The following is a 14,849-nucleotide window of genomic DNA, read 5'->3' as shown; positions in this document are numbered from 1 at the left end:
CTACACGCCATTTTGCAGGGGCAGATCAGTAGGTCAAATTCTTATAGCCCATGCTTCATCTTGCTTAATAAAATTATGTGGTGTTTTAATGCCCTGATCATTAAACAAACCCAGTTACTACATATATAACAGCCATCTGTATCCAGCAGTGGGGTAGCATGTGACCACCACATTATCATTCCATCCAGAAACTTCTTTGAGCTCACATTTCTGTAACAGCATGCTACACACAGAATACACTACATGACTTCTGGATTTCTCAAATTGGCATCAGCACAGACTCAAAGCTAAAATGCAGGCTCTGATTTTTAATGGGAGGGGTATATTTTTCTTGTTCTATTTATATTTCAGCAGCTGGGAATTCTCTATTAAATCAGTCAAATTTCTATAGTAATTATGAAGTAGAGACTTCATCATAAATGACACATTTACAGCAGTTTAAACATTACAAAAGTTCTTGCCAAGCATACTGTAGAAGTACTGCTCTGGAAAAATATTACCAAGCATGAACGTTTCATTGTTTGGAGGTAAATTTCCTTTTGCCTTGCAGAAAGAGCCCATTAAACCTGCAAATGGATATCATGTATGTTGGTATCTGCAACTTCCTTGATATGTAGGTTACCTATTAGTATTGTTTCTGACAAATGAGGTACTTCCCCAAATCACAGGTGTTGGACTGGTTCATAAAGTGACTTTTCCCTTTTTTCTATATGAGATGATCTGTGAAACATGGAATGTTGTATCCATTCATATAGAGGCTGCCCCCCTTTATATCTAAAATAGACTGGATGGTAAATTATACTGAAATGATGAAAGCCCTTTGAAGGTTTGGTGTTATGTCCAGACATACATGCAGTTCTTACTGTGAACAGAATACAAGTAGAATTACTTATTACAAAAGCTTTGCATAAGTGAATCTAGATAAAAATAGATTGCTATTCCTACCAACTTTATTGGCATAAGGTTGATGGGCATGGGAAAGGAAGCAGCTGTACAGTTTAACTACTTATTGGTAAGCAAATGGATTGTTATCAGGACATGCAGGAGACTCTCTTCTCAGCTTATTACATTTATATCCCACCTTTCTTCTAAGGAGCAAAAGGTGGCATACATAGTTCTCCATCCCAGTTTATCCTCACCACAGCCCTGTGAAATAGGTTAAGGTGAGAGACAGTGACTGGCCCAAGTCACCAAGTAAGCTTCATGACCATGCAGGGATTTCAACTCTTAGTCACCCACATCCCAGTCCAGCATTCTAACCACTACATCATATTGGCCCGGGTTTTGTTGATATCGTCCATTTAAACCAAACTGGTACAGCATGCTGAAGCTGGTGACTAGGTTGCATTTGATTAGGGCAGATATTTCTCTTAAAACCATGATAATCCCAATCTCTATGTATAGATGTGAAAGTTGGACAGTGAAAAAAACAGTTAAGAGAAAAATTAACATTTGAAATGTGGTGTTGGAGGAGAGCTTTGCAGATACCATGGAGCATGAAAAAGATAAATTGGGTGTTAGAACAAATTATAACCAGAACTTTCACTAGAAGCTAAAATGATGAAACTCAGGTTATCATACTTTGGACACATCATGAGAAGACATGATTCGCTAGAAAAGACCATAATGCTGGAGAAAACAAGGGAGTAGAAAAAGAGGAAGGCCAGATAAGAGAGAGATTGATTCCATAAAGGAAGCCACAGACCTGAGCTTACAAGATCTGAACAGGGTGGTTCATGACAGATGCTCTTGGAGGTCACTGATTCATAGGGTCGCCATAAGTAATAATTGACTGGAAGGCACATAATATTTCTCTTAAATTGACTTAGCATGCATCCTACTCAGTTCCACAAGGCTGAGTTGCTTACAGAAGAAAAAAAATCATTTACATTTTAAGCCATACTATGTAATTAACAGAGCCAACCTGCCACTTGTAAAATGAACTCATCCAAACATAATTTGAGCACTATGTTAAGATGTGATGAAGTGCTTGAGGCTGAACTGCCCATCCCTCTGTTAAGTTTCCAGAGTGGTTGCGAACACAGGAATCCTGTGGCACAAGCTTTTGTGGACTAAAGTCTGCTTCATCAGATGCATCAAGTGAAGTCTCCATTGGCAGGTGTGTATGCATGCACACACAGGTACATGCAAAGGAGGAAAATCACTACTGACAAGAATGCTTGTTCTGCCTTGATTTTTACACATTGCTTAGAATGATCAATGAATTGATAATTTTGGTAGCAAATATAATGAGTGGCTTTAAGACACTAGACGTTGCTTATAAAAGTCTTTATTTAGTAGAACTTCAAAATTCCTCACAGCTAAACACAGGACAACTAAAGAGAATGCTCAGTTAGCACACATTTAAAGAGGCTGGTTCCATTCATTTCACATTACTGCATATGCGTTTTTAACTTTTTCCTGTAAGGGGATTCAGTTCCAGGAATGTTATTGCACTGTTTCAATCATTCATGAATTGATCTCATATTGCTATCAAGTATCAAGAATGAAAATGGAAATAGTAGCCATTTAGTTGAGATGGCCCTCGACCAGCTACGCCTCAAGTGCTGGGATCATGTGCAAGAGGACTTCAAGTTACATAGAGATAATGATGAACTGCTTTGTGACTTGAAACTCCATCAAGGTGGACGTGTTGTACAATTGCAGCTCCAATTTTAAAAGGTTCATGATCACAGCTATTATGCAATATACTCTGCTGTATGAGTCCAACTCCAAGGAGCCTATATTGGCTGTATTACCATAGTTGCCAGCACAACTATTTTGTAGCTGTGAACTACCACATGCACCATGCTATGACTGGATAGTAGTAGAGATGGTTTCAGAAATTTTATGCCTGGGAGGTTTTGTAGAGTTCACAGCAACCCATGGATGTTTGAGCACTTCTTCCAGTGGCAGCCTGTGGTACGGATTATGCTTTAGCAGCTTTGAAATCAGATCCCGAGCTCCCTCTGTTACAAAATGAGGAAATTTGTACTCCACCTTTAAACCAAAGAAATAGTCATTAGACATGGGCATGCATTCAAGTTGCATGAAACATTAAGGATAACCAGCTATTAAACCATTAAAAAATTTCCCCCTCTCATCCTTCACTATACATTTGCAATCAGTTATTCTCTAGTTTTTATCCTTAGCCATTTCTTCTTACATGGCACAGGTATTATAAAACTCGCTCTCTCACCTCTATTTTTCAATTAGATCAGATAAATGTTTTTTACTTGCTCAATCTGGTTTGACCCAGTCTGCTTTCCTACTGTAGAAAGCAAGTGGGAAGGCAAACTGGGCAGACAACTGTGCCAGCATCTCAAAACTTATAACTGTGAACTTGTGGGGCAAGAGAACCTGTATTTGCCAACTGACAAAAAAAGGTGTTAACACACATTTAACAAGAAATTCTAATTCTTGGATTGGGTGAGGAAGTTTCTAAATACAATGCTGTTGCACCTCCAACTTGGAATTCCATAACAACTAGTTGAGAGTTAAGTTCAACACAATGAAATGATCAAATTCTAAATCAATCAGCTTACCCTTGAAATGGCTCTATATGTTTCCTGATTTGTTTGTGCCTCAAAAGGAGGCTTTCCTACTAGGAATTCATAACACAGGACACCAAGGCTCCATAGATCCACTTTTTCATCATGTGTTCTCCCTTCTATCATTTCAGGTGGTAAGTAATCAAGGGTACCACATAGAGTTGACCTCCTAGAATACAAAATTATGAACAAACTAAGGAGGCCCCATTATTGTTTAATATTTACATAAATTCGGTTGTTTATCAGATCCATTCTATTGTTTCACACTCCCCTAAATTAGCAGAAATCTCCAGACCTATTTTGTTATATGCTGATGACATTCTGCTAATTTCACAAACACTGGTAGGTTTGAGGCGACTGCTGGCGGGTGTAGTCACTTTCTGCTCTGCAGAATTGTTAACAATAAACCATGATAAAACCAAGATAATGATCTTTACCAGCAAAAGAGTTAAACACGTTTGGAGAATCAATGGTCATACCACAGATCAGGTCAAAGCAGTTAAATATCTAGGTTTGATCTTTCAATCAAGCGGCTCATGGGCTTTACACATGAAGTCGGTTATTCTAAATGCAAAAAGAACGACGAAAGCATTGTTACCATTTTGTTATAATAAAGGGGGTCAGCTCCCTATTCCAGCCATCAGTATCTTTAAAGCCAAAATAATTCCCCAATTACTATATGGCTCACAAGTAGCAACCTATACAAACCTTGCTCAATTGGAAGCTGTTCAAAATATGTTTCTTAGATCAATCTTTGCAGCCCCTACTTGTGTCCCTAGTTTCATCTTACGTATGGAAGCGGGACTATCTTCCTTAGAAGCACGAATCTGGTGCTTGAGAATTAGTACATGGCTTAAGCTAATATTTAGTCCTATTGGCCTGGCTCCGCATATTTTGCAGGATAGATTTCATTCTTCATGGGAAGTGATGCTTATTAATAAAATAACATCCTTGGGGTTCTCAATCCCTGCAATTCTAATCATGGGCTTTTCAAAAGCGAAAGAGCAAATTCTACAACGTGTCAAAGATCTGGATCTTCAACAACATCTGGTTCTCATTAACAAACACTTATTCAATCCTAACCCCCAATTCCCAATGCCATATCTTTTTAATTTATCTATACCGAAGTATAGGAAGGCATTTATGTGGGCAAGGTTAAACTGCCTTCCAAACGCAATTTTGATGGGCAGATACAACAAAACACCTTATAGTGATCGGTTGTGCCCTTGTAATGCTAGGGAGGTTGAATCACTAAACCATGTCTTTTTGCATTGCTCCTTTTACCATGAAATTAGAAACCTTTTGATTAAGCCTCTAATTATTTCCCTGCCAGGAAGAAATGAGGCTTTTTACATTAAATATCTTCTTGCTGGCCAATCTGCTCATATCACTGAGTCTGTAGCCAAATTTTGTGCCATAAGCATTTCCATCAGGAAAAGTCTATACCCGTTCTCTTAACAGAATTGAATATTGATCGGTTCCACCTTATATATTGTGAAGCGTTATATATTATATACTAGTTATCTCCATAAGTAACTGGCTATTGAACATTGTAACTAATCTTGTCTTATTACCTTTATATAATAATTTTTAAACTTATATTTTAATTGTTTTAACATTTTGTGTGTTTGTATGCATTTTTACTGGTCTTTGACCGTAATAAACACTACCTACCTACCAACAAACTAAGGATTCCTAGATCAGAGTGGAGTCAGAGCACACATAGCTATTAGGATATACATTCCTCTAGATCAGCCTTTCCCAACCAGTGTGCCTCCAGATGTTGTTGGACCACAACTCCAATCTTTCCTGACCATTGGCAATGCTGGTTGAGGCTGATGGGAGTTGTGGTCTAACAACATCTGGAGGCACACTGGTTGAAAAAGGCTGCTCTAGATCTTCATTCTTCATGATTTAACACTTGTCTGAAGCATTTCGTCCACGAACAAAACATTAGTATTAAAACAGATTGAGTTTAATCCAACAGCTAATTGCTCACAGTCTTTTATGGGTTAAGTAAATTCAGCCTCTAACTCTGCACTTCTGTGGTTTTTAACTGCTAAATAGCAAACTCAGGTGGTGAGTGCTGACAGAACTAAAAAAGGGCCACTGAGAAATGAGATAGCAGCATGCTTGACCACTGAAGTCTGCAGAAGCATTAAGAATGTTTAAACATGCTGAAGTGGCAACATACCCAGCTGCCTGATGTGGCTCAAGCATGTTCAATAACTATGGAGTGTTCAGTGTCAGTTGGAAGAGAAAACAGGAAACTAAGGTGAGGGAAAGAATAGAATGTCATGCTTTGGTTCCTTGCAGTAGTCAACAGTCTGTCAAGTTCTGATTCTATTGTAACTTCTTCAGCTCTCAGAAGCATGAACATTAAATACAGGCAGGCCCCACTTATACAGCAGGTTCCATTCCAGACTGCCGCCGTAAAGCTGAAATCGCCGTAAAGCAGAACCCATTGATAATAATGGGCGCATCACACGAAAATGAGACAGAATGCTGCAGAAGTGCAAAACTGGCTTTAAAGTGGAGAATTGAAAGCCGCCGCATTAGCGGAACGCCGGAAAGCGAAGCGCCAGTAAGCGGGGCCCTACTGTACACCCTTACCTAGAAGATGGAGCATGCACAGACCATCCAAAGTCAGCAATCTTTAGCTCGCCATTCGATCCCAGCAGCAAGTTTTCAGGCTTTATATCTCTATGAATTACTCTTTTTGAGTGGCAATATGATAGAGCATCTGCCAGTTCTGTCATATACTGGAGAACAAAGATTACATGTGTAAGGAGTTCAATCGAAGCACTGTTGAAATTACAGACCCCTAAAAGGCATAGGTAAATGGTAGAAAATGCTTCTTAGTGTATCAGTTACACACTGCATCACTGATCTAAACAAGAAGTCCTTAATACAGAACAAAACATTTACACCATACTCGAGCCCCATTCTTCCCCACAGCAAAGTCACACACTGCATCACTGATCTAAACAAGAAGTCCTTAATACAGAACAAAACATTTACACCATACTCGAGCCCCATTCTTCCCCACAGCAAAGTACTAACAACTCAGAGCATTGGAGGCTAAGCTGGATAAGTTCTTATACACATCAACATTGCTTGCACACCAAACACTGTCCTGTATCATGTTCTGCAAACTTAACCAGGGTGCACTTCAAATGTCCATGATTATAAGAAATGCTCAACCCAAACCTGTTAGATTATCCTTACAGGTAGCTCCTGAACATTTACTATAATCCAGATACTCTTCAAATGCACCATGACCGTTTGAAGTCATAGAGAACCACTTAAAATATCATTTCGCCAAGCAGAAGGGAATGTTACTCTTCCCATAGAAGTTCACTCTCCTAGATGAAAGGAAACATCCTTGGACAGGTATCTGTTCCCTCAACTGCAGAGGAGGGCTGTGCAAAACTTGCTTTATTCCAGTGAACTTTCTCCTATCTTGCATCCTATTTTGGGATATTCTTTAACTGGAAAAGCTATGAACATCTCCTCTGCCCCAGTTAATTATGTTACCATGGAGAACTGAGGAAGCACTTCTTACTCCCCCTTTTATACTGGTATTTATACTGTCCTGTTTTAGGCCAGAGAAACAAAGCTGTTTATAATAACCCTGCCTCAAATCAGTTCTACTCCAGAATGCCCTATTACACCAAGGGAAAGTCTGGCCCTAAATGTACAACTTATAGTTTCAAATGTAGTCACATTTGCAGAGCTGAGGAATATTCTCACAAGACCAACATACAGTAGCAGTCCGCTGCTCATCAAATTTAGAAAGCTTTTGGAGTTCTTTGTATACTTCTCCACGTGGCGCATGCTCCAGGATTAGGTAGACTCTTGTTGCATCATGGAAATAACCATAAAGTCGTAGAATATTGGGATGCCTAGAAGAAAGTATATCCATGTTTAATAATGATGGCTTTCAGCTGTAGATTAAGGGCACACAGTTCTCTATGCCTCCCTCACTCTACTTACCAGTTTACCAGGGAAATAGAAGTATTGCTGATTGGAGAAATTCTCCTGCAACCACCATCAAGTCAACTACAGTTTCAGTCTAGGCTCAAACCAGTTCCAGTTTGCATAACATCAGTGACTATTATCAGGAGTTATGATAGGTCCAAAGTGGACACCAAACATTTAAGGTGCTGTTTGAGACTGAGAGGGTTTTTTAAAAAATAGCATTGTCATCACCCAGCAACTAAGTAAAATTTAAGGACTAGTCCAGGCTTATATATCAAATGTTTTCAGCCCCCCTCCCTCCAAAAAATTTCTTGTATAATAAACTTCTTGTGTCTTCCACACCCACTCACCTTGACCAACACCAATCCTTGGTTTCAAGGATTTAGGCTTTCATTTGTTACAGCAGCTCATTTTACCACCAGCTCTAACAATGCCATGAAATCCCTTGGTTCTCACACTGCTTCTAACTTTTAGTGTTTAAACGGGCAACTGCAAAGCTACTATAGCCGGAAAGCCATCAACCCATTGTGCTATCAAGAGGCATTGCTTTAAATACTGACTTACCTTTACCACACAGTGAACAAAAAAAAAACTTGTCAGTAGGAAATCTGTCTTTTGGTTGTCAAAATGAGAAGTTTGGGGCTAGAACACATAGCTTGCAGAACATGTTTTCAAGAGCTATATGTGACATCTCAGATTCAGTAATTACTATTAAAGGTTCTGTAGCAGTAATAAGAGATCATTGCCCAATAGTCAAAATTTCAAGATTCATTGTTGATAGTACTGAATTTGTCTCAGCTACCTCTGATAACCCGTTTTTATAGCTGTCAGAAATTTCATTCTGTGCATAAGACTGAACATATCCCCTTTAAAGACCACCCAGTTCCTAGGACATAAAGCCATTTTGCAAGCACCTATTAGATGTCTTACAGCTATATCCTAGAACTAGTACCTTTCTATTAGTGAAGACTGATCCTGTCATCAATGCAGGCTTCCCTACTATCAGAAGAAAAGTATATATTCCACCTATAGCAGACAATGGGTATTCTAGTAACATGTAGGGATTTGGCTTTATGGCCTAACCCGTACATTTCAGTCAAAATGGAGAATTGTTACTATAGTTTAAAGTAGCTTCTGAATCCTGGTTCAGATGTAATAGGAAACTATAATTAACCGTTACTTTCTGGTTTGTTTTGCCTCTTGCATGAAGGGAGGAATTAACGAAGTAGCAGCAAATGGGCTACATGCTTGTGGATATCCTGGTTTATTAATCATCCAAATTGATCATCCAAATACAACCACTATGGCTATCATGTGGCAAAAACCTTAAACTGTGTTCATGTGGATATAATGTGGGAAATCTCTTTTAAAAAAATCAGTTTAAGATAGGAATCCTATAAACACATTTGAAGTGGCCATTTGAAATCAAACTTACCGAAGATGAGACTGTATTTCTACCTCTCGACGCAGCTGATGTTCTACACCTGCTTTTTCTAGTTGTGTTTTAAACAAGACCTTCAGTGCCAAGATGAATTTGCTCTCCTTTTCACGAGCCAGATATACATTTCCAAATTTTCCTTTTCCCAGAGGACGACCAATTTCAAAGTCATCAAGAGACCACTGTTTTCTACAAAATATGACATTATTTTGGTTGCTGAAAGAAAGTGTTGCTGCATCTCTGAAGCAGGCAGTTAACCCTGTAGATAGGGTCTAGTCCAAAATAATAAACTTACTGGGAATTACAAAAGACATTCAGTAACATAATATGCAAGGGGTTGATTTTTTTCCAGTTTTCAATGGGTAGCTCTCTAACCTTTGCTTGAGGAAGTATATAGTGTAGCCACCCTGGGCTCCTGCTGGGAGGAAGGGTGGGATATAAATCAAATAATAAAATGAATAAAATATAGGCAAAGTCCCCAACTTGCTCATATTTGGATTTCACCACAATGCAAGAGCATTAGCAAGTCAGACCAAGGGCTCCTCTACACCCAACACCCCCTTTCCAGCAAAGGCTAATCATATGCTTCCTCTGTTTGTTCCATACCACCTCGTGTTCAGAAGCACTGAGCCTCTTTATCATGGAAGTTCTATTGATAGAGGCCGATAGATTTATCCTCCATTAATTTGTCAAACCTCACTCCCTAAAGCTATCCAAGCCAGCTGTCAACACATCTTCTAGCAGTGAATTCCGTAACTTATTTCACATAACATACAACTGCACTTTGTATTGCCTTGAGCTAATAACTTTTTGAGTGACACTCCCCGCATTCCAGTTTTAGTAGAGGGAAGAAAAATGTATCTAGTCACTGTTTAAAACACACATAATTCTATAAGCCTCTGTCCATGTGCCCCCCACTCCAGTCATCTTTTTCTAAACTAAAAGAATTCAGTAACATTTAACATCAGTGTGATTTTATCACTGCTACTCTACCCAGTTGACATTTTCATCAACATAGGCTCTATGACTAATACCTTTAGATCCTAAGATGTTCACAATCCTACCAGAAGGCATAATTTGTTTTCCTTTTCTTGCCTAATGTGCATTACTTTATGCTACCTTACACAGAATTTTATTTGTCATTTTACAGCATACTTATTCAATTGGCAAGTTAAAGAGGAAAGCACAAGAGTAGGACTACAGCTTCTTTAGTCAAGAAGACTGAATTACAACAGAAGATTTATATAACGTCAAAGTTGATAATGAGGACACTGAACTTGTCAAGGATTATCAATACCTTGGCACAGTCATAAACCAAAATGGAGACAATAATCAAGGCTAGGACTGGGGAGGGCAGCTATGAGAGAACTACAAAAGATCCTCAAATGCAAAGATATATCGCTGAACTCCAAAGGCAGGATCATTCAGACCATGGTATACCCGATCTCTATGCATGGATGTGAAAGTTAGGACAGTGAAAAAAGCAGAGAAAAGGAAAATCAACTCATTTGTAATGTGGTGTTGGAGAAGAGCTTTGCGGATACCATGGACTGCAAAAAAGACAAATAATTGAGTGTTAGAACAAGTTAAACCAGAACTATCACTAGAAGCTAAAATGATGACTGAGGTTATCCTACTTGGGACACATAATGAGAAGACACGATTCACTAGAAAGACAATAATGCTGGGAAAAACAGAAGGGAGTAGAAAGAGGAAGATCAAACAAGAGATGGATTGGTTCCATAAACGAAGGCACAGGTCTGAACTTATAAGATCTGAATAGAGTGGTTTATAACAGATGCTACTGGATGTCACTGATTCATAGCATTGCCATAAGTTGTAATCGACTTGAAGGCACATAACACACACATACATAGAAGCAAATGAAATATAGCTTACTTTTTGGTCTCGCTTTTTGAACTTGACGCCCTTTCAGCCTCATTCTTCTGATTTGATATACCTTCTGCTTCAGCTTTTTTCCCTACATATAGAAAATTCAATGCTGTAAAAAAGAATTTAAGAATCTACACATATTTTCACCTGAACACCCATGTAGCCCAATTTACATTCCCTTCTAAGCAGCTTGGACTAAAGTCCTCCACTTACTTGTCACACTGATACCCTGCCCTTCCTCCCGAGCTTCTGAAGCTCCAAGTATGCTCCTAGCTGAAGCCTCAGCTCAGTCAAACTCAGTAGGCGGCCTCTGGCACCATTTGTGTCAAAGTCCTCCCATCTACACTATGAACAATAGCAGATGCTTTCTGGCACTAATTCTAGGTCATATATTGTACCATAGACTAAGTAACAGTTCATGCAACCACCTCAAAAGCTTGAATCCTAAATTCTGCTGGCAAAAGCATTCCTATAGCAGAGTTCTGTCCATGTGATGCTCCTCCCAGTGGACAGAGGAAGAAGACATTCACCTGCTTCCCCCTTACCACTGCAGCCTTTTGTGCTCCATGAATATCTGCTCAGGATTAAGACAGGTTAAGCAGCATGAAATGCTGCAGCAAGAATTCACCAAAATTGCCTGCACACCGCTTCTGTTGGTGGCATCCTCTGCTGGGTAAGGGACAAAATATATCACTGAGTCTGAACATCACAAAGGTTTTGGGTGCCAAAGTGGCTTCCAACTTAAAATAACCCTGTTGCCTGTCTGCCCCAGGCGATACCATTAAGTTGGTTTTTCATGGATCAATTACATGAGTAAAGGAATGGCAGTTTATGTCTAGATGACCCCATGATCCTAGCTGCCTGTTCAGTATTTTTGGCACCCAGACTGTACCATGTCTTACAAAAGAATTCCTGCTGTTTCCTAACATAGAGACCTAGTTTTCCAAGCCCAAATCAAGTTGCTCATCTTGATATCAAGGTCCTACGTGATTTGTGTCCCAAATACTTGCAAGAGTGCCTCTTCCCTTATGTGCCAGTCAGGAAGTTACAATTTGTAAAAGAGGATCTTCTTTAATGGTGCCATGTCCCTTAGAGCTGCAGGAGGTGATGGCATGTCCACATGCCTTCTCCACAGTGGCCCCAAAACTGTGGAACTCCTTTCTTATAGAGGTGCATCAGGCATCATCTCTTTATAGCTTTAGGTGTACATTAAAGAAAACTTTTCGCCTTGGCCTTTATAGTTGAACTACTGTTGTTGGTGTTCCCCTATATACCACCTGGTTTCTTGATATGTATACATTGCATAATATGATATTTTGGGGTGGGGTTTTTCTTTGTTTAGGGCAGGTAGCAAACATAACTCATCATCACCACCTCAGTCCCATTCATGAACAGAAGGAGCCCTTCTGTTCACAGACATCTAGTTAGCATCCAGGCCTAGGTTTCTACTCAGGTCACATGTACAGCTCTCTTCTTGCAGCAGTCTGGTTTCATGATATCCCTAAGTCCTAAGAAGCCAAGCAACCTCTTGAATTTATTACCTGTTTAAAATGAGCTTCATACAGTATAATCATCAACATGAGCTTTATACAGAATTGTCATCAATAGATTTACAACTGAGTTAGAGACAGTTGAACATTACTTACCAGACAGAGAGAGCTGCTGAGATGTTTCAGTGGTTTTATTTAGTCCTAGACTCCGAGATGTTTGTTGAACAGGACATGTTGGCTGCTGCTGAGTTAACTGTTTGGGACGTTTCGGGTTGACAACAGTTCGTTTCTGTGCCTGAACCTGAAGAGGCACACGCTGGGGAACATTTGAAGCAGCCAAAACACGCTGCGGTTGGACTCCAACTCCAGGTGTCCGGTTCTGGGTCACAGGAACTCGTTTTGGGCCATTTACAGCAGCTGCCTAATTTTAAGAAGTACACCTGTAAATATCAATGATAGTAGGCCAAGAGCCCTCTGACCCTGGTCTGTCTGAACTAAGCAGTTAGCAAAAAAAAACATAGCTTTCCAAGTTTGGACAAAACAGGAAACTGCATTTATGCAAGCCTGGGTAGCACTGCCTCTAAACTTGGTCTTCTATAAATGAAGAAGACTATTCTACATTGGTGGTGGGAGACCTTTTTGGCTCCACAGGCCAGATCCTTATCAGGATTCCTTGTACTTTGCTTTTCAGTTGCCGAGACCAGGGACTTAAAGGGAAGCAGGGAGAGAAGACTTGCAAAAGCCTGTTCCAAGTCCGAGACTTAAAAGGAAAGCACAGGGAGACTTGGAAAAGTCTTTAAGACAGCCTTTTGAGCAACCAGGAGTGCAGGAGCTGTCTTAAAGCCTTAGCAAAAGCCTCTTTGAAGTAACTTGTACATACAAACTGCTTTGAAGGGTAATTTTGCACAAGGTTTCAATTTCTGCTCAACTGATGAGCAGCAATTAAACCCTGCTACCTCAGCTGTGCAATCTTGTTCCTTACTGGGAACAGGATTGCACAAACACAGGATTAAACCTTATCCTCCAGCCCGTTAGCTGACATCACTACAGATGCCAGCTGGTGGACAGGTGGGCATAGTTTGGGGAAAATAGCCTTAAGGGCCAAGTTGTAACCCTTGAAGGGCCATGATTGGTTCCACACCCCTGGTTAAATTATTCACTCAGCACTATGGAAAGGATATATCCTACTATCATCAGTATTGGTCATATACTGAAACAGGCAAATCAGAACTGTAGTTCTGTGATTAATAAAGCCAAGATTTATACTGCCCAATATCTAGAAAATATCACTTTACCTTGCCATTATGACCTGGGAGACCAGTCAGGTTCTCTTTACCCATTTTCTCCATTATTGCCTGGAGACAATAAAAGTAAGTTATTCACCATGTGTAGAACACAGAATTAGAGGTTTTTATACACAATGCCCTTTCTAGAGATTTGAAACTCTCATTTCTATAGCCAGTTACCTAGTTACTAGTACCTAGCATTTCAGATTCTTCTGTTACCCAGGATTCCAACTAATCACACACAGTTTTAACTCCTTTCTGCAAGAACTGGAAACAAATGCCAAGCATGAAATGGTTAGCTGTCTGCCAACATTGTTATATGTTTCTCTCCCCACTACCCCAAATTGTCTCTCATTGTACCCATAACTGTAGTTCTCAGCAAACAAGAGGAGACACCCCCCAGACACCACCAACTATTTTATCTATTGTTATCTCTATCTGCAGCCTACCCTTCTTTCAAGGAGCTCCAGCTGCCATACATGGATCATGGCTTTCACCCCCATATTTGACCTTCAAGTTAGCATTGCGAAGTAGGTTAGGCTACCTAGCTCAAAATGTGCTTAAGGCTGAGGAAATATTTGACCTCAGGACTCTGCCCAGGTCAGGCAATCTAATCGCTACCCCACACTATCTCTCATCCAACCTCGCGAGGAAACAGGTCTTTCTAGAACTATCCGTTTACATTTGGTACCTATCCCGCCTGGGTGCTCAAGAAATTTGGAATATCTAGGAGTTTATCAGGGATCCACATCTTACAATAAGTACTGCAGCTCTTTAGGAAGCAGCTTTCTTTTTACACACGCCTGCCTAAAGGCCCACACCAAGCCCAGAGTCTTTTTACTAACGACACCACTAAAGTTACCCCAAAGGCAAACACGCTCTCAGTCAGCCCAGCCGCCCGCCCGCCCGCCTACCTACCCGCCTACCTACCCGCCTACCTACCCACCTACCTACCTACCTACCTACCCACCCACCCACCCACCTACCCACCTACCCACCTCTTAGATTTTCTCCTCTACCGACCACCTGGAAAGCCCACTCACCTCCACCACCTACACTCCGCTTTCCTCTAACAGCTTCCAACGCTATTTGAATTCAAACCTTCGCCCGCCTCCTTCAACACCCTTTAAACCGCCGCCGCGCTCCGATTGGCGGATCTCTCCCCATTCCACTCAAGGTTGTCGCTCGTCGATTGGCTGGAGGCCATAAC

The 14,849-nt window shown here is 40.3% G+C and overlaps 1 protein-coding gene across 3 annotated transcripts; it reads right to left on the bottom strand.

The window, feature by feature from the left end:
• Nucleotides 1–2,274: 2,274 nt before the first annotated feature.
• Nucleotides 2,275–14,787, bottom strand: AURKA (aurora kinase A). Of its 3 annotated transcripts, none has more exons than XM_061631212.1 (9): nucleotides 14,683–14,787; nucleotides 13,649–13,708; nucleotides 12,510–12,774; nucleotides 10,870–10,951; nucleotides 8,968–9,159; nucleotides 7,278–7,456; nucleotides 6,165–6,375; nucleotides 3,546–3,720; nucleotides 2,275–3,000 (listed from the first exon to the last, which is right to left on the bottom strand). In XM_061631212.1, exons 2-9 carry the CDS (start codon nucleotides 13,700–13,702, stop codon nucleotides 2,812–2,814), a joined length of 1,347 nt encoding a protein of 448 aa, XP_061487196.1. In that variant the 5' UTR covers nucleotides 13,703–13,708; nucleotides 14,683–14,787; the 3' UTR covers nucleotides 2,275–2,811. The 3 variants fall into 3 exon arrangements, with proteins under 3 accessions (XP_061487196.1, XP_061487198.1, XP_061487197.1); XM_061631214.1 differs by having other exon boundaries at nucleotides 6,165–6,313; nucleotides 7,318–7,456; nucleotides 14,683–14,785; XM_061631213.1 differs by lacking the exon at nucleotides 14,683–14,787 and adding an exon at nucleotides 14,638–14,658.
• Nucleotides 14,788–14,849: the final 62 nt, after the last annotated feature.

The sequence above is a fragment of the Rhineura floridana genome, chromosome 6 (assembly GCF_030035675.1).
Source record: "Rhineura floridana isolate rRhiFlo1 chromosome 6, rRhiFlo1.hap2, whole genome shotgun sequence".
NCBI classification, from domain to species: Eukaryota; Metazoa; Chordata; class Lepidosauria; order Squamata; family Rhineuridae; genus Rhineura; species Rhineura floridana.
Note: the sequence above shows the minus strand (reverse complement) of the source record. Positions and strands in the feature narration are given on the sequence as shown.

What these genes read in the sequence shown, in the direction of transcription:
- AURKA (XM_061631212.1), bottom strand. Translation starts at nt 13,702, where the DNA reads ATGGAGAAAATGGGTAAAGAGAACCTGACTGGTCTCCCAGGTCATAAT. An exon ending in TCAAAAAGCGAGACCAAAAA is followed by an intron (nt 9,160 to 10,869) that starts GTAAGCTATATT and finishes CATATTTTGTAG; the next exon opens with AAAACAGTGGTCTCTTGATG. An exon ending in CATATAGAGCCATTTCAAGG is followed by an intron (nt 3,001 to 3,545) that starts GTAAGCTGATTG and finishes TTTGGTTTAAAG; the next exon opens with GTGGAGTACAAATTTCCTCA.